Here is an 18,426-nt window from a genome sequence, read left to right as displayed (position 1 = left end):
GTGAGAGAGATGATTTGAGAATGAAATGAAGCAGTACGGAAAGGCGTTTACCAGCTTATTCTCTGATGTTGCCTATGATTGCTCTCATAGCTTCAGTACGCCTAGGTTTTCTCGCGCGCAAACGCCAGAGGGCGACATAGACGGAGGGAACGCCAGCCACGAACCATTGCCTCAGCGTCATGAACAGCCACGCAGTGGCGCTAAGGCACAGGCTGTCAGGCTTTCCGCAGAGTTCGGGGATCTGAGAATAATTGAATGAGGGACAAGGAGCCCTGGGAACAGAGGAGCCCTGAGCCACAGGGTCAGAGGTGCTTAGACCCAATAGCCCCTGGGCCTCTGGGACACAGTAAGATCAGTGGGGTACGAGTGGGTCCTGGCACGCTTTCCTTCTGGCGGTGTCTGCGGCCCTTCGGGTAGCTGCAGCCCTGTTACCCGAGACGCCGAGGGAGCGTGCGCCTCTGTGGGCGGCTCTGCTTGCTGAAGCTCATTCATCTGCTGCCGCGGCACTCCGTTGCCATGGCAACGTGATGCAGACGGAGGGGGGTGGCCGGGAGGAGGGAGGCCCTGCGTGACGTCTGCACTCCTCGCGGCTCCTCTCTCGCGGCCTCCCAGTTCTTGCCTATTTTGGAAGAGAGCCGCAGCCCTTCTGCTGATGCGCGCGCGCTGGCGCCTTTTTAAGGCAACTGGCAGAGTGGCGGCTTCGCCAGAGCTCAGGAGCTGCCCCCGCCCCTGAGCGGCCGAGTCCCGGCCGGCCTTGGAAGCCCCCCGGAGCCATCGCCCCACCCCATCCCCATCCTAACGCCCTCCACCTTTGTGGGGACATTTCAACCTTGGAGAGAGGAGGTCTTGCCCTTAACCCCTCGTCCCCCGCCCCCAAGAGGGGAGACTGTCTTATAGAAACCTTGGAAGGAAACAAGATGCCAGGCCTATCCGTGCTTGGAGATCCTACGGACAAGGCCACAAGAGGGACAACGCCAGGTGAGGACCTCACGGCCCTCGGGCCTCCTTTCAGCCCCTGATTTATTCCTGGGGCTCAGTCTGAAGTAGATTGGGATCCCAGAAAAACTCAGCCCTCTCATTAAACTGAAAGGGAAACTGAGGCACAGAGAAGTGATTGGCTAGAGTCACATGGCTAGTTTCTCGAGAACATAGGCCCGAGACCAGGGAGCCTGGCTTCCTGGCCCCGAGAGATCCCCCTGTTGCTTAACGCTGAAGGCTACCGATACATTGTGTTCCTCTTTCTCCCTTGCCCTGCACCCAGCCAAGGGCTAGGCAGCTCCGCCTCCAAACCAGCTGTCTTTTCTTCCCAGCAACATCCAGATCTTAGGTGGGTTTTCTGGACCAATGGCCTTTCTGGACAAACTTCTGGATCCCATGGACTCCACGACCAGGTTGCTACTTATAAATGTCTGCTTCCATTGAAGGCTTCTTGCAGCCCACCAGCTCTCTGGAATATTCTGGAGTCAACCCTCTCCTAGACTGCCTGCAAGTGCCACTTGGCTTCTGGATGGAAATGTGGCCTGCTGGACACTGGCAGGACTCCCCAGAGCCATGTGGACCCAGCCCCTTGGACCCTCTGCCCAGTCCTGATGACACCTGATAGAGGACAGCTTGATGTACTTGGCCATTCTTGAGGAGATGTACAATTTCCAGACAGGTCTCCATTCTGGACCAGGGTTGGGGAGCCAGAGTGGATCTGATCTAGATCAGCATTCGTGGTTTTGTGTATAGCACCTATCCCTGGAGCCTTGAATGGTGCTTCCAAGGGGCACCCATTGCCAGGGCCAAGCCTTCAGTGCACAAAGGGGGAAACTGAGGCAGTCTTCAGAAAGACGTCATTTGCCAAGGTCACGAGGCAAGACAGTATATTTGTTGCTGAGATTAGGACCCAGAACACTGCCTCCTCACCCCAAAGGCCAGCCTTTGAATGACACACAAGGTCACTGCACTGTGTGAGCCAAAGACATGTTTCAGGATCTACCATCTCCAACTGTGGCCGTGGTCCTTTGCATTATTTCATTCTGCAGTCACCCAGAGAGATGACCTCCAAGGAGTTCCCTCTTCAACTGGGCCTCTGAGATTCTCTGAAGGTGGGTGTTTGGGCTAGACTGTGGGGTCCATCCATGGCTGCCCGAGGGACCATGCTGAGAGGATTTTCTTCCTTCTACAAGACTGAAGTTAAGGAAGCAGCAGACGGTAGTTACTTCCGGTGCAGGCTGTGCAGACCACTCTCAGGATAAGCAGGGGTCTGTTTTGTGCATTTTGGATCCCATCAGACTACTCCAATGGTGAGTCCCCTGATGAAGTAGGTACAGACCTGTGGTTGGATCTACTGAGGGAAAAGCCAGTGAAACACTTGCTTTCCACTGAGCTACAGCCTTAGGAAGTATTTATTTCCCCAAGTCCAATAAAGGCTTGGTGTTCAGGGATCCCAGAGCTGAGAACACATGGTCTCCTGAAGACTTCAGGCTCTCTCAGACCCTAGCATTGGGCACATGAGCTCATCCCCCCCCCCCAAAACTGGGTTTCAGCTTTGCAATATTCAGATTCCAGAGCCTGAGAGGTGCTGGGCCAGGTGGGACCTAGATACAGAGACACTCAGGAAGCCGGCAGGGAGGCTCAGGGAGGAGAGAGGCTTGCATGGTACCCCAGTGGGATGGTGGCAGTTAGGGCTAGAATCCATGTCTCCTGATCCTCCTGCCTGGGACTCTTCCTCTGCCTTAAACACAATCTGCTGGCACCGAGGCTAAGCTCACTTCCTCTTCATCTCAGATCTCTGAATCCTTGGCAGAGGCATCCTCAGCCAGGGCTGGGCCATTCAGGAGCTTTCCCCTTCGCCAGATGGTCCTTTCCTCCGCAGCTTCCTGGTGTCCCCTCCTCACCCACACAGAGCTCATCCTAGTTCCAGAAGCTTCTCCAGCAACAGGCCAGAACTACAGGCTGCTTCTCTGCTGCTTGCTATGGTGCAGACAACCGTGGTTGCAACATTTGCAGGGGTGGGGATGTCCCCAGCCCTCTGCTCTTGGAGTCTCTTCTTGGTTGCTTCTAGGGTTTTCTTTCTGCCTCTGGCCCAGTTCTAGTGATCATCGCTGAGTTTTAAATCCCTCTGTCTTTCCTGGCCTCTCTTGGGCTGCTCTCTGAAAATGCCTCCTCTGTGTGCCCAGGGCCATTGGGAGTGATCAGCCTACACATCGCGTCTGCTCTGGGGGTTCTAATGAGCCGATCCCCACACCAGATACATAAGGCATGGGTATTTGCTGCACCTGCAAACTCCATGTCACTGGGGACACTCAGGTGACATTAGAGACAAGCATAAATCTGGGTCTGCAGTAGCCTGCAAACCTGAGTAGAAGAGAGAGCAAGGAGGGGGCAGTCACAGGGAGCTTTGAGGTATGGGAAACAGGAGCTGGGATTTAAGATGGGTAAGAACATGGTCAGGTTGGCCTCTAGAAAGATGGCCAAGGATTTCAATTGTTGACTCCTGAAGAGAATACATTGGTACTGTCCTGGATGCTCCTTTCTGCCCTTGAGGGATGTGAGGATGCCCACTGATACATAGGAAGGGGTCTGAATCCAAATTCTCAAGGTCACTTGGTGTGTATCCCTCAGTTTCCCCAGGACTCCACTGATATCTTTATCCCTCTCTTTGGAGATGTTTCATCCTTGACTGTGGCTGCCTCCACCTGGTACTCATAGACCAAGGATGCAGGAAACACACAGGGCCATGAACCCAACCAAGCTGCGTCTCTATGGTCTTATTCAAAATTATATTTTCCTTAAGATAATGAATGGCCACTCCCATTCCATATCCAACACTTACTCTGTTCCTTCCATGCCTGTGGCCTTGTTCTGAGTGCTTGACAAATCAGTTCACCTAGCTCTTTTTTGTTTGTTTTGTTTTGTTTTGTTTTGAGACAGGGTTTCTCTGTGTAGCTTTGACTGTCCTGGAACTCACTGTGTAGACCAGGCTGGCCTTGAACTCAGAGATCCTCCTGGCTCTGTCTCACCTAAGTCTTGCATCAAGACCTTAACACAAGTTTTATTATCCTCACATCTCAGTTTAATACTAAGGCATGAAATGGTAAGACCCTTAACTGACCATTGCCACAGTCTGTAATGGAGGCAAGACTCAGTCCCACCCTCCCTCCAGGCCCCACCCTCTTGCCTCCCCTGCCCTGATTGTCTTCCAGCTGTATGTGAAGATTCTGTATATTCGAATTCCTCTTTTTATTGTTTTAGTCACATTTTTGTTTACGTTGTGTGCATGTATGTGGGTAAGCATGCACCATGGTCTGTGTGGAGTCAGAGGACAACTTGTGGGAGTCAGTTTTTTCTTACCACCATGTCAGTCCTGGGGATCGAATGCAGGTTGTCAAGATTGGCAGCAAGTGCCGTTACCTGATGAGCCAATGTGCTGGCCCCTCAATCCCTTCTTGATGGTCCTTTCATTCTGAATATGACAAACCACCTCCTTCAGCCTTCTCTTCTCCAAGAACAATATCTCCATTCTTTCCATCTTTTATATGTATAAATTACACACACACACACACACACACACACACACACACACACACACATATATATCAAATATAAAATATACAGGGAGTACTTTGCTCCAAGCTGACAGTAGACAAAGCAGACCATTCCAACCCAGGAGGCTCCAGTCAGGGCCAGGGAAAACAGTGACCAACTCCTCAGCAGAACCAAGTCCAGAACTGCCACTGTCACAGCTGGTGAGAGAAGCCAGGATACCAGGGAAGCTGTAGCTGGAGATTTGACCTGATACGGAAGACTTTCTGGAGTGACATTTGAGCCAAGATATTGAGGAAAATGATAACCAGGTGCAGGGAGAGGCAAGGGGCTGTGCGTGCTCAGGGCTGTAGGGAAGAGGATGGCAGAGGCTGCCTGTGGCTAGAAGAGGGGCCGGATGCAGGCAGGGGAGGGGAAAGGTCACCAGAGCACAGCCTGGGAGGAGGTCGGGGTTGCTCCTCACACTTCCTGACAGCCCTGGTGGTTAAAGCCTGAGCTTTGGAGACCTCATCTCAGGCCCTTCTCAGCACAGCTCCTACAGCCAAATCCGCTGGTTAAGCGGGGTGGGCATCTGTTAAAGGGACACAGTGCTGCCTTGTGTCCACCTAATTAATGCACCTGTTAGATTCTACCACCAGGACCCACCACACCTTATAAAGCCTTAGGACCATGCTCCAGTTCATTCCACCCTACCCCACCCACTCAGCACAGCCAAGTCAGTTGGCCACTTGACTCCCAGCAACACAGCTCAAACACACTTCCCTAGGGAGCCCACTGCCAGCAACCTGGGCTTGGTCTTCCCTTACGTTTCATCTCCCAGTACCCTGGATGCTTCTTTCATGACAGTCTCTCATTCAGACTGCTTGCTGGCATTGTCTTCTCCCCAGTGTGGAGGCTCCACAATGTTAAAGCCAGGCTTATGTCTGCCCCACTGCCAGCATCCACCACAGAGGCTGGCCCCGATTCATCCTTCAGGTGTACGTAGTGAGCATCACGTCCACCCACTTAGTCCCTGATTCCTGCCCAGTCCTGTGGTGGATGCTGGCAACATGGTGGCAGGGGGTGGGGTATAGACAAGGAACAAGCATGATAATTATGACTGGCAAATGCAGCCACAAGACAGGGGCACGCCTGTAACTCCGGCACTGGGGAGGTAGAGGCAGGAGGACAGGAAATTCAAGGTTGTGCTCTGCTATGTAATGAATTTGAGGTTAGGCTAGGATCCCTGAGATCCTGTCTCAAATTTTTTAAAAGTGCAATAAGGGAGAGGCCCAGGCGGGACTGTGAGGGCAGAAGGGGTATGCTAGTCCCCACTAGAAGATCATTGGGGCAAGGAAGAGTTCACCTGCCCAGGAAGATCACGGGCATGAATGTGTGAGGGTGCCTCCTCCTCCAGGCCCGCAGATCTAGAGGTCAGGGGTCATGCCCCCACTTCTATCTTCATGCCACTCAGGCAATGGGGTCCCTGGTCTGAATTTTTAAAGTGTGTCCTGTGAATTAATTTTTCTCTCCTCCTTGGAGCAGCCCCTCTATCAGCCCTGTCCTCAAGCCTTGCCCAGATATCTTCATTTTCCCCATCCAGGCTCTAGTCTCTCCTCCTACCCACTCCGTCCCTCCATGTCCCTCACCCCTGCCCAGCCCTCTGCCCTGGCTCTGACCGTTTCCACACGTGGGTGCCAGCGTGTACCCTCTTCACATGAGATTTGCTGATTTCATAACCATAACTAGATAAAACGTTCTGAGTGCTTCCATGAGCAAGTGGGATTGAGGGAGTGATCTCACAATGGGAAGGTTGGAGAAGGAAAACAGCCCATGGAGGAGCAGCTGAGACCAGCTCGATGCTGCACAAGCCGGCACTACCCGAGGCCTAGCTTTCCATTGCATAAGTATTGCACCATAAACACAGGGTTGAGGACTGCCAGAGAACCTACTGGAAAACCCCCTACTGGGGCTGCAAGTCCACCAATCAAAAGAACGACATAATAAGAAAATCTAGATTTGAAAAAGAAAACAGTGTGGAAGCCAAGAAACATGGATTTTAATTCTGAGTTCATCTCGTTCTGGCTGTGTGACCCTGAGCAAGTTGTCCACCCTCTCTGGGAAGGTGTATATTCTTCCATTCAGTCAAATTAGAGACATCAGGAGGCCTGGTATCTCATAATGTGCTCATTTTTCCCTATAAGAAAAATTTGTCTTCTTGTAATAACTTTACTTCCAATGTGGGACAACTCATCTTTCCAAAATGCAGTCCCAATGAGACTAGAGGTGGAATGGGCTAACCTGACTCTTCATTGCCAGTTGGAGTTCATGCTGTCATGGGAACAGTGTATGAAGAATCACTTCTGCTTGGGTGAGACTACATTCATGGTTACAAAGAGGGCTAGACATTAGTAAGGGCATTTTAGCTTGGTGGTCCCTGGTCCCTTCTGCATTTACCTAACTCTATGGCTGTGTGAAGACGGTCACCATCCATGAGGAAACTAATGGGTTTGAATCTGTCCCAGTAAAACTTCATTTGTAAAAAGAAGCAGTGGACCAGATTTTATTTGGGGTCATAGCATATAGGGTCCCACTGTTGTTCGATGTGGTAAGAGAACAAGTTTCTGGGAGGAGTCAGGCTTAAAGCAAAGCATCGCCTGCACCTTGCTGAATGACTAAGCTGTTGACCATTTCTGATCGTAACTTCACCAACTACATAATGAACATAAGAATACCAATCATATTGGTCCTGAGAAAATGTCTAAGAGGGGCTCATAGAATGGCTAGGAAGGTTAAGGCATTGCTGGCAAGCCTGATGACTTGGATTTGATCCCTGCCCAAGGACCCTGTGATGGAGTGTAAGAACTGACTCCTGCAAGTTATCCTCTGACCTCACATGCACACCATAACACATGTGTGTCCCCACCATGATAAATAAATAAATGGAAAAAAAAAAAGTGTCTAAGAGATCAAGCAAGCCCCTCCGTCCCCTTATTCCATCACTTTCAATGGTGCTAAGTCTACCACCCAGGCCACATTCTTGCTCGCTAAGGGTGATAGTAGCCTTCTAGGATGGAGATGTATCTTTCAATAGAGTCAGATTCTTGGTCTGTCTTTCCAACCTACAGTCCTCAGTGACCCCGTTTCTGGAGCAAGTCAAGCACAGGAGGAAACAAGGAATCTCTCCTCCTCTCCATCATCCAGCCATTTGGCAGGGTGCTAGAGTTCACTTGAGGGAGCAACATGGCTGCAGTGGCTGGTGGCCAGGCTTTGCAGGAGGCCTTGGAGTGTCAGGCTGGCACTAGAGTCAGGAACAGTAAGCATCTGTGTTCTCCTAGCCAGCTCTGGTCCCAGCTTTCCTGGACCTCCATGAAGCCTCCACAGCTGTGGTCAGGTGGGAACTTGCAGCCCCATTCATTGCGTTGTAAGGTTGAGGCTGTCATCTTGTCCTGTCTGCTCAGATGACCTCTGAGTGCCACATCCTTCAGCACCTTTTCATCTCTAAAGCCCTAGCAAGCGGTTCATCCTCTCTCTTCCCCCTTCCTCGCCCTCTCTTTCCTTTCCTCTCTCCTTCCCTTCCTCATAGACATATTTGTGCAAACACCAATGTACACTGACAGTCCTCTGTCAATATCCTTGTTCCAATTTTTGAGAAAAAGCAGCCAGGAGTCTCCATGATATTCTGAAGAATCAAATCCTCCACCCACCTTCCAACTCCTCAGGAGGTCTTCCTCCTGGAAAATCTCTGAAAAAGATACATCACTTCTTTAATATGGGTTGAGGGGTGATGTCCCTCTAGAGCCCCAATAAAGCTATGCAAGACAGGAGCAAGGGATCTTCATGGCCTGTTCTTGCTATAAAAAGGCCTTTTTCGGAAAAAATAAAGAAAGGAATCAGCCAATCCCTTCTCGATGCCATCACCTCTTCTTGGTGATTTTTCGGGGAAGGAGTGGGTGGGTTTCCATGGCAACAGATGCGAGCTCTGCTCAGTAAAGAAGGACCTTGATATTTTTTTCTCTCTCATTCTCTCAGTTGTGTGTGTGTCTCTGTGTGTATGTGCGTGCTACACATGCCTATGCCCACACCAGCAATCTTTTTTAGAACTAAAGAAAGCCCTTCTCTCAGCTCCCCAAATATGGAGTGATGGAAAACCACTCACTCCTGCAGGCCAGAGAAGATCCGGGATGGTTCCAGAGAAAGGGGAGTGTTCCTGTCAGGTTGTTTTTCTCCACTGCAGAGACTGCATGCAGCAGAGAGGCCTTTGCAAATGATTAGAGGCTAAGAGTTAGAAAGAAAGATGCTTGGTGGAGAGAGGTGAGCAAAGGACAGATGGTGCAAAAACCAGCAAATGGTATCAGAGTGGACAAGGGACAGAGCACCGAGTCTCGGGAAGCATTTGATCCATACAAACCATCTAATGCTATGTGAAAGGCCCAAGGCAGGCTCAGATATGGATGCAGACACACAGAGAGCTATAAAATAAACATATGTAAGCACCAAATACAAAACCACATGCAACACAGGAAGGTAGAGACTTAGAAAAACACAGACAGATCAAAACCACAGATGCAGGTACTGGCAAATGTGTAGACACACAAGGATGCAGAGCCCAGCTACAAAACACATGCAAACAAATACATGGATGCAGATAGACAAGTGTGTTCAGACAGACAGGCTTGAATGCAGACACAGAACATGCAACACAGCTTCAACCAAGTATACACACATGCACACGCGTGTGCGCGCGCGCGCGCACACACACACACACACATACACATTCACACACATGCACACACACATACTCACACACCTCCCCTTCAGTTGCTCAAGCATCCTATAGCAGGAGGGCAGAGCTGCTGGGAATCTCTTGTACACCCACATCTACACACACACACACACACACACACACACACACACACACACACAGACCCCCAAAGCCCCTTTCTCAACTCACTCCTTGCCCACTTTCCCATAACAAAAGGCTGTGATGCCTCCCCCATCTCAGGCTTCCAATTCTGTTCTGCTGCTGCCGCTGCCTGCCGCTTGGGGGGAGAGAGTGGGGTGACTCAGCCAGGCCAGGATGACTCATACTGACAGTATTTTTAGCAGCGGCCAGGAGCTCTCTAGCGTGCCAGCCGCCCCCTCCTCCTGCCTGCTATTTCAGAACCGTCACTGGTGATATAAATAGCTCTTCTCCCACGGCCTGAAGCTGCTGCCAGGCTATTTTTGGTTCTGCACAGTTAAAAATAGTTTCGTGGAGGTGGGAGGCAAGAAGAGTGGGAGCTGGCCTGGGGAGAGGAGACATTGGGGGCACACAGAGCTTCTCAACTTGAATCAGAGTAGTCAAACTAGGATGATCCCTCCTCTACCCCCTCCCATGTCCCTTTCTAGACCCTTCTCCCCTTCCGAAGTTCCTTATCCCTAGTCCATTCCTGTGGAAAAAGCCAAGGAGTCTTCCCTTAAGCCTAATTCTCTTCCCTAGCTCAACTATTTCCTACAGAAGTTCTGACCCCCACCCCCGTAAATAGCCCATATATATTCTCAGGGAAGAGGATGGCAGCTGCATCCTGTCACCCTTGTCCATCACGAGGCCCACCTCTGCTTTGATGTAACAGGCAGGCCATGGCCTATCTGATTGGCAAGGCAATATTCAGCACCACGGACAGTAGCCACCATGCGGCGTTTTCCCAGGGCTGCTCCAACTGCTTGGGAGACCAGCAGGACCCAGCAGAGACAACTTATTATGGAGGAGATACCAAGAATGTCCGCTAGCCGAGGCTTAAAGCATCTGTCTGTAAGGAAGACAGGCTAGGGATGAGCCTCAGTGATAGAATGCTTGTCCAGCGTGCACAAAGCCCTGGTTCCATCCTCAGCTGTAAGAAACAAACAAATCCACTTGCCACGTGATGATTTAAGTAGATGCTTTCTATCTCTACCAAAATGGAACAAAACACCAGGAAAGGGTCTCTACAACCATGCACCTCTTCTCTCCCCCCCCATCTCCCCACCCACCCACCTCTCACCTTTGGCATCTCTAGGGATTGAACTCAAGCCTTGAGCATGCTAAAAGTGTGCTCTACTACTAAGTCATAGTCCCATTCCTGAATGCACCCTCTCCCAACACCCCCTTCTCCTCACTCCACATTGCTTCTCTTGCAAACACCCCTTTCCAGGAGGAATGAGGGTTTTCTTGACCACAAACTTTTCTCTTTGGTGTCAAAGTTCATTTTTACCTCTGTGACTTCTGTCCCTATCCCCAGCTTTTTAAATGTTCTTTTTTTTTCCAGCCCTAAAAGTGTTTTTACACATTCCTACTCTAAATGAAATTTCAGGCAAAAAGTTTCAATAGACCATCGCTTTCTCCTTTTGTGAGGCTGATAAAAATAAAGGGCACCCATTCCCTCTGTAGAGAGCAGTCATATAGTGACTAGAGAGAGGGGCGGGGTGACGCAAAGGCCACCCTATGGAGGGAGGTAAGCCGGACAGAAATAGCTAATTAGACCAAAGGTGCAGTTTTCAGGGGTCTAGGGGTCCACAAATTCCCAACATTCAGGGGTTTAGGGGTCCACAAATTCCCAACATTCAGTAGAGGAAGAAAAAAAAAAGGAAATGCGCACACACACACACACACACACACACACACACACACACACACTGGAGAGTGGAAAGGCAGAACGAGGAGCTTGGCGCTAAAAATGGAGCAAGAATTGGAGGGAGATGGGAAGGGGAGCCTGGCAGAATTAAAGGGTCTTAGGTAGGTGCAGCAGTCACGGAGACTCAGCAGACCCTGGCTTCTTAGCTGCCTCCCCCTCTTCCTCGCCGGAGCGGTGGGGGAGCTCTCGGGAGCAGTGCGGAGGCCGCTTGGCCCCGCCCGCCGCCGCCGCCGCCGCCGCCGCCGGAGGATTCCTGTCCTAATATGGAGCTGGGATTCCCCCAGCCCCGCCCCCGCCCCCAGCCCGCCCGAGAGACTGGGCTCGCAAGAGGGCGGGGGAACAGCTCTCTCCGGGGGCTGGCAAGCGGGAGAGGGTGCGGGGAGGCCCAAATGTAGATCCAGATCCTCACCAGGCCCTGGGTCCTTGCCTCAGTTTCCCCTACAGGTGACTAATAAGGTTAGTTAGTTAACATAAGGTGTCCCTATGCTGCCCTGGATATATGATCAAGGCCGAATTCATCTGGTCTCTTCCTCACAGGAATACCATTGCATCCTAGAGATTTAGACCATCAGGCCAGGGCTTGGAGGGGAGGAAGGAATTATTTATTTGAAAGTGGCTAAGGGATTTTCAGATTGAATAGACCCCAGCAAGGACCTCCGGTTGTGACCTACCCCGTTCCCCAAACCTAAGGAAAGTTCCTCATGTGACTTTGATCTTTGCGCGGCAGATAGAGGCAAATTCGCAGAGGTCCCTTCCCCTTCCTGTCCTTTGCCTCCTTAGAAAAAAATCAGTGTTGGTATCCGCCGGTCCTAGACCTCTGGCAAACTCCCCGGTCGAGGGCTTCAGCCCACCCTAACCCGTGCACTGTCCCCCCTCTCGATGGAATGCAATGGGAAACCTGGGTCCCTGCACTCCACGCCTGGCTCTGCACAGCTCTCGCCAGCCGGCCCCCTCCGCAGCCTCCTTCTCCCCCCTTCCCCCGCCCCCTCCCTCTCCTGTTCGACGTCACAAGATGACGTAGGGAGCCAGGGAGGGAGGAGGAGCGCCCCCCCTCCCCAGCCAGTGGCTCCCGCTGCAGCTTGCTTTAGCCCAGCCTCCCGCCTCCCGCTCCCCCCTCCGTCTCTAAAACGAGCCCCCCACGCCTGCCAGGAGCTATATAAGGCGGATCGAGGCAGGCGAGGGGGGCAGCGCTGCCGAGCGGAGCCCAGGAGTGGAGCGGGAGCGAACGAGAGCCTGAGCGAAAGACTGGGAAGCAAGCAAGAGGAAGCCTCCGGTGCATCGGAACAGGATCGCAGGTGCTCGGGAGCCGGAGCTGGAGCTCCACAGCCGGCAGTCATGTACCGATCCACCAAGGGCGCCTCCAAGGCGCGCCGCGACCAGATCAACGCCGAGATCCGGAACCTCAAGGAACTGCTGCCGTTGGCTGAAGCGGACAAGGTCCGGCTGTCCTACCTGCATATTATGAGTCTTGCCTGCATCTACACTCGCAAGGGTGTCTTCTTTGCTGGAGGTGAGCAAGCTTGGGCTTTCGGAGACCAGAGCTGACAGGGACCAGGGATGGAGGAGCTGAGGGAACGCGCTGAAACTGCCGCTTGTCTAGGACAGCGTGCTGGAAGACTGTGGAGAGAAGGGACTTGAGGGACTCCGGACTTCCTACTTTTTCTCCCGAGTTCGGTCTAGACTAGCCTGAACGATGGTCCTAGCACTAGATTTGTGGGAGATGGAGAGCTAAAACAGAACGGTCCAGGTTCCCATTGCCTCAGAGGCATTCCAGGAATCCGGGGAGTGGACAGAAGGAAGCCTGGCAAGCTGCAGGGAAAGCCTGCAAAGGCAAAGTCTGGGCAAGAGCTGCCTGTGCTAGGAAATTCTTAGAGGGTCTTTCCTCGCTCAATGGGCGCTGTCCGAGGTGCTGAAACCAGCTCGCGTACGTGCTGCTGTCCGCGGTGCTTAAAACAGCCGTCTTTTTGCAAAGAGTGCTGTCCGCGGTGCTGAACCCCAATCCCCTCCGGGAGAGCTCTGTCCATAGTGCTGACAGCCCAGGGCTGCTGAGGTTCCCGCAGGGTTTGGAAGTCTGAGGGCTCCTTGGCTAGATGGGTCTAGCAACAGGTTTTCTGGCCAAAATCCACAAGCCTAGGGTCAACAGGTGTTTTCAGAGCTAGGTCTGTGAGAATTCCCTGTGTCTGCTCTGAGACTCAGATGACGCTCTCCTCATTTGTTTTGTACCCGAGTCTTATCCCGACTCACTGTATCTTCTCACCCTGCAGGCGCTCCTCTGGCTGGCCCCACGGGGCTTCTCTCAGCTCAAGAGCTTGAAGACATCGTGGCAGCACTCCCTGGATTTCTGCTTGTGTTCACAGCTGAGGGGAAGTTGCTGTACTTGTCTGAGAGTGTGAGCGAGCATCTGGGCCACTCAATGGTGAGTACTGAAAGTCTTTGCATCTTAGGTTGTGGCATAGGAAGGGTAAATGAGCTTTCTACTGCTGAGACACTGAGTTACTGGAGGTGTGTGGGGTGGGGGGGTCTGCCCTGAGCAAAGCTATTGGTCACAGGTTGGCTCTTGCTGCCTTCACTAATGACCACCTCTCCCTTCATTCTTCTAGGTGGACCTGGTTGCCCAGGGTGACAGTATCTACGATATCATTGACCCTGCTGACCATCTGACTGTTCGCCAGCAGCTCACCATGCCCTCTGCTCTGGAGGCTGGTAAGAGCTTCCCCATTCTGCAGAGTGCTCCTCTGTTTCCCTGCTCCAACCGTCTACGGCTCCTCTGGTGCCTCTTAGTCAGTTTTTCTTTTTGTTCACCTAGATCGCCTTTTCCGTTGCCGATTCAACACTTCCAAGTCCCTCCGGCGCCAGAGTGCAGGCAACAAACTGGTGCTTATTCGAGGTCGATTCCATGCTCACCCACCTGGGGCCTACTGGGCAGGAAACCCCGTGTTCACAGCTTTCTGTGCCCCACTGGAGCCAAGACCCCGCCCTGGCCCTGGCCCTGGCCCTGGCCCTGGTCCTGCTTCACTCTTCCTGGCCATGTTCCAGAGTCGGCATGCTAAGGACCTAGCCCTCCTGGACATCTCTGAAAGGTAAGCCCAGAGTATTCAAACTCCAGTAAGAAGGCAGGCCAGAAAGAAGGGCACCTTAGACTCTTGACCTTAGATCCAGGACAGGGAGGATGGGGCTTGAGTGGGCAGAGAACCTGGGAGGGAGTGAAGTGCATGTGTGAAGTAAGGAAAACAGAAAGCTGACCTCACCCTTTCCACCTTCCCAGTGTTCTAATCTACCTGGGCTTTGAGCGCAGCGAACTGCTCTGTAAATCATGGTATGGACTGCTACACCCTGAGGACCTGGCCCACGCTTCTTCTCAACACTACCGCCTGTGTGAGTGTCCTGAGAGGCCGTGGATAACACAGGAAGCTGGCAGAGGCATGGGAGATAGACCAGGAATGGGCTTGCTCCACACTGATGTTGAGGAGACACTGAGTCCAGCAGTTTTGGAGGCTATAGTCAACTTTGGGGTGAGAGAAGTCAAGGCAATATAGGAGAGAGCTAAGAAACACTGAGTGATAAGGTCAAGGTGGGGAGCCTAGAGGTCCAGGTTAGGGTAGTCAGAAGAGAAAATTCACCGCTCCCTCAGTCCAGTGTAGAGGTGAGAAAGGTGGCTGTGTAGGTGGTGTTACCTGATGGGCTTGCTAACCCTGTATCTCTCTTTCTCCCCAGTGGCTGAAAGTGGAGATATTCAGGCAGAAATGGTAGTGAGACTTCAAGCCAAGCATGGAGGCTGGGCATGGATTTACTGCATGCTGTACTCAGAAGGTCCAGAAGGCCCTATTACTGCCAATAACTATCCTATCAGGTAAGCTGTAAGATGCAGGGTGGTGGAGAGGGGAGGAGGAGCTGAGGTCAGCGTGGAGAGAATGGGACAATGACTCTGCTAACAGGACAGCAACGCCTCACAAGCCACTGCTTCTCTCCTCTGCAGTGACTCGGAAGCCTGGAGCCTCCGACAGCAGCTCAGCTCTGAAGACACCCGGGCAGCCTACGTCCTAGGAACACCAACCATGCTGCCCTCATTCCCCGAGAACGTCTTCTCCCGGGAGCAGTGTCCTAACCCAGTCTTTATGCCAGCCCTGGGGCGTCCCAGAAGCACCACCTTCCCCAGGGCACCTGAACTAGGTGTGATCTCAACATCAGAAGAGCTTCCCCAACCCCCCAAAGAGCTGGACTTCAGTTACCTGCCATTCCCTTCTAGGCCTGAGCCTTCTCTCCAAGCAGACCTGAGCAAGGATTTGGTGTGTACTCCACCTTACACACCCCACCAGCCAGGAGGCTGTGCCTTCCTCTTCAGCCTCCATGAACCATTCCAGACTCACTTGCCCACTCCATCCAGCTCTCTCCAAGAGCAGCTGACTCCAAGCACCATGACATTCTCTGATCAATTGACACCCAGCAGTGCAACTTTCCCAGACCCACTGACCAGTTCACTGCAAGGACAGTTGACCGAAACCTCAGCCAGAAGCTATGAAGACCAATTGACTCCATGCACCTCTACCTTCCCAGACCAGCTGCTTCCCAGCACTGCCACATTCCCAGAACCTCTGGGTAGCCCTGCCCATGAGCAGCTGACTCCTCCCAGCACAGCCTTCCAAGCACATCTAAACAGTCCCAGCCAAACCTTCCCAGAGCAACTGAGCCCCAATCCTACCAAGACTTACTTCGCCCAGGAGGGATGCAGTTTTCTCTATGAGAAGTTGCCCCCAAGTCCTAGCAGCCCTGGTAATGGGGACTGCACACTCCTGGCCCTAGCTCAGCTCCGGGGGCCCCTCTCTGTGGATGTTCCCCTGGTGCCTGAAGGCCTGCTCACACCTGAGGCCTCTCCAGTCAAGCAAAGTTTTTTCCAGTACTCTGAGAAAGAGCAAAATGAGATAGATCGTCTCATCCAGCAGATCAGTCAATTGGCTCAAGGCATGGACCGGCCCTTTTCAGCTGAGGCTGGCACTGGGGGGCTGGAGCCACTTGGAGGACTGGAGCCCCTGAACCCCAACTTGTCCCTGTCAGGGGCTGGACCCCCTGTGCTTAGCCTGGATCTGAAGCCCTGGAAATGCCAGGAGCTGGACTTCCTGGTTGACCCTGATCATTTATTCCTGGAAGAGACGCCAGTGGAAGACATCTTCATGGATCTCTCTACTCCAGACCCCAATGGGGAATGGGGTTCAGGGGATCCTGAGGCAGAGGTCCCAGGAGGGGCCCTGTCACCTTGCAACAACCTGTCCCCAGAAGATCACAGCTTCCTGGAGGACTTGGCCACCTATGAAACCGCCTTTGAGACAGGTGTCTCAACGTTCCCCTACGAAGGGTTTGCTGATGAGTTGTATCAACTCCAGAGCCAAGTTCAAGACAGCTTCCATGAAGGTGAGTCCAGCCTCATGTCCAAGAGCTCCAGTCCCTCTCCTTTCAATCAGATGTTGGGTAGATTAGGTAAATCAGTTCCACTCTCTGAACCTCAGATTTATTAAGTGGACAATATAATCTATCACTGAGGAGGTAGTGAGGGTAAGAACAATGTAAAACTTCGTGTGAAAGATTAGTAGAGCTGGTGGGCAGGGGAGGTGATATGGGATAAAGTGATGGACAACGGCAAAAGCTTGAAAGTTTGTGAGGGACCTAGACCAGCCACCACCCCCTTTTATAGATGAAAATAATCAAGGCCCCAGAGTTAAGAAACTTTTCTTAAGTCATACAAAAATGGATGGAAGTTGATGCTTCCCCTAAAGGGGAGGCAGAGCAACAGTTGGTAGAAGTTGGTAGCTCCATCCCAGTGGCCCAGTGCTGTCTGTTTACAGTTCCCTTCCATATGTCCACATTGCCCCTGTCTGCAGACTCTCAGGATCATTTCCTCAGTGGGCCAGCACATTTGAAGCCCATGTTATGTATCAGCATTGTACCACAGCCTGAGCCCAAGGACGCTTTTCCCTAATAGGCTTAACTGATACCCCCCGCTTCTCTTTCTCCTACAGATGGAAGTGGAGGGGAACCAACGTTTTGAATAAGTCTGTGACTTAACGTCGTCAAGTATGGCATATTGTCATCAAGACGTGGAGCCGCTCTCCACCCCCCCCGGGACTGTTGGGGGGATTCTGGGGGCCAGAGGGGGATATATCTGATTCTCCAGGCCCTGAAGGATTTAGGGGGGGGGGGGGAGGGTAAGGGAGGGGAGCAACTTTTTAAAATCAAGGGACTTCGAGCGATCCCAGTTTCCATTTCAATCTGTATTCACTCGTAGTGAGCTTCCTTGAATGGATTTCAAGCGGAGAATGGGGGAGTCTCACTTCCCCACCGCGCTGCCCCATGGGCCTGGGCCAGTTCTCCACTCCTAGGGGCCGAGCCACCTCTGGGTTTTGGTGGGGGAAAGGCATGGCCCACCTGGGGCTAGCCTGTGCCCCGAGGGGCTCTTGACACCCACGTAGAATTCTCTACAAAGCAGTAACGGGATTTCAATTCCGACGGACTCTGCCGCCCTGGCGGCCCTTCCTGTGACTTTTGCGCCCCGCGCCTGGGGTGGGGGGCGCGAAGAGACGCTACATTCCTTTCCGATGGAGGAAGGCAGATCTGCCGTCACACGTGTGTTTGCACGAGTGCGTGTACCTGGTGCGGGACTCACCCGGCCGCCAGACTGCCTGGGCTTGCCCAGGTGGCCACCTCGTGGTGCTGCGGTGACTTTGTAGCCAACTTTATAATAAAGTCCAGTTTGCCTTTTTGGTACTTTGGTGTCCTGCTCTACTGTGAAAAGGGAAGGGTGGGGAGGAGAGAGCATGAGGAGCTCAGACAGGAGCCCTGGGGTGGGAGGCGTGGGCTGACTCTCCTCTAAGCCCTGACATCTCTTCATGAACTTGTCCATTTCTCCATTTGCTCTGAACCTTGAGTGTGTGGCCCACACTGTGCTAAAGACTGAGCATTTGTCTGAAGCAGACACTACATTGAAGACACTGGAGTCTTCACTCTGTCCTGGGTTTACAGTGTTCACAGTATAATGGGACCAGAGGGCCTGGGGATAGACAAGAGGACCCAGCTTGGCGTTGGTCCTGGATATGGGTTTAAAGTTTCTGGTCTTTTCCTGCCCAATCTTTCAGGATACTGATTTCCTTGTGAAGCCTTAGACCTTTACATTGGAAGCTGTAACCTGTTATCCTCACATAGGGCTTTTCAGTTAGCAAATATCTACATCACTGCTATATAGCTCCATTTCACTGACAAACAACTAGATGATGGG

The 18,426-nt window shown here is 52.4% G+C and overlaps 1 protein-coding gene across 2 annotated transcripts; it reads left to right on the top strand.

Moving 5' to 3' along the window:
• Nucleotides 1-655: 655 nt before the first annotated feature.
• Nucleotides 656-17,918, top strand: Npas4 (neuronal PAS domain protein 4). 2 transcript variants are annotated; one of them, XM_036174157.1, is made up of 9 exons: nt 656-2,288; nt 12,312-12,672; nt 13,427-13,578; nt 13,763-13,865; nt 13,969-14,242; nt 14,428-14,537; nt 14,877-15,012; nt 15,139-16,568; nt 17,174-17,918. In XM_036174157.1, exons 1-9 carry the CDS (start codon nt 2,286-2,288, stop codon nt 17,200-17,202), a joined length of 2,598 nt encoding a protein of 865 aa, XP_036030050.1. In that variant the 5' UTR covers nt 656-2,285; the 3' UTR covers nt 17,203-17,918. The 2 variants fall into 2 exon arrangements, with proteins under 2 accessions (XP_036030050.1, XP_036030039.1); XM_036174146.1 differs by lacking the exon at nt 656-2,288 and having other exon boundaries at nt 9,327-12,672.
• The last annotated feature ends 508 nt before the right edge of the window (nt 17,919-18,426 follow it).

This window comes from Onychomys torridus, chromosome 1 (assembly GCF_903995425.1).
Source record: "Onychomys torridus chromosome 1, mOncTor1.1, whole genome shotgun sequence".
NCBI classification, from domain to species: Eukaryota; Metazoa; Chordata; class Mammalia; order Rodentia; family Cricetidae; genus Onychomys; species Onychomys torridus.
This window is presented reverse-complemented; position numbering and strand designations above follow the sequence as displayed.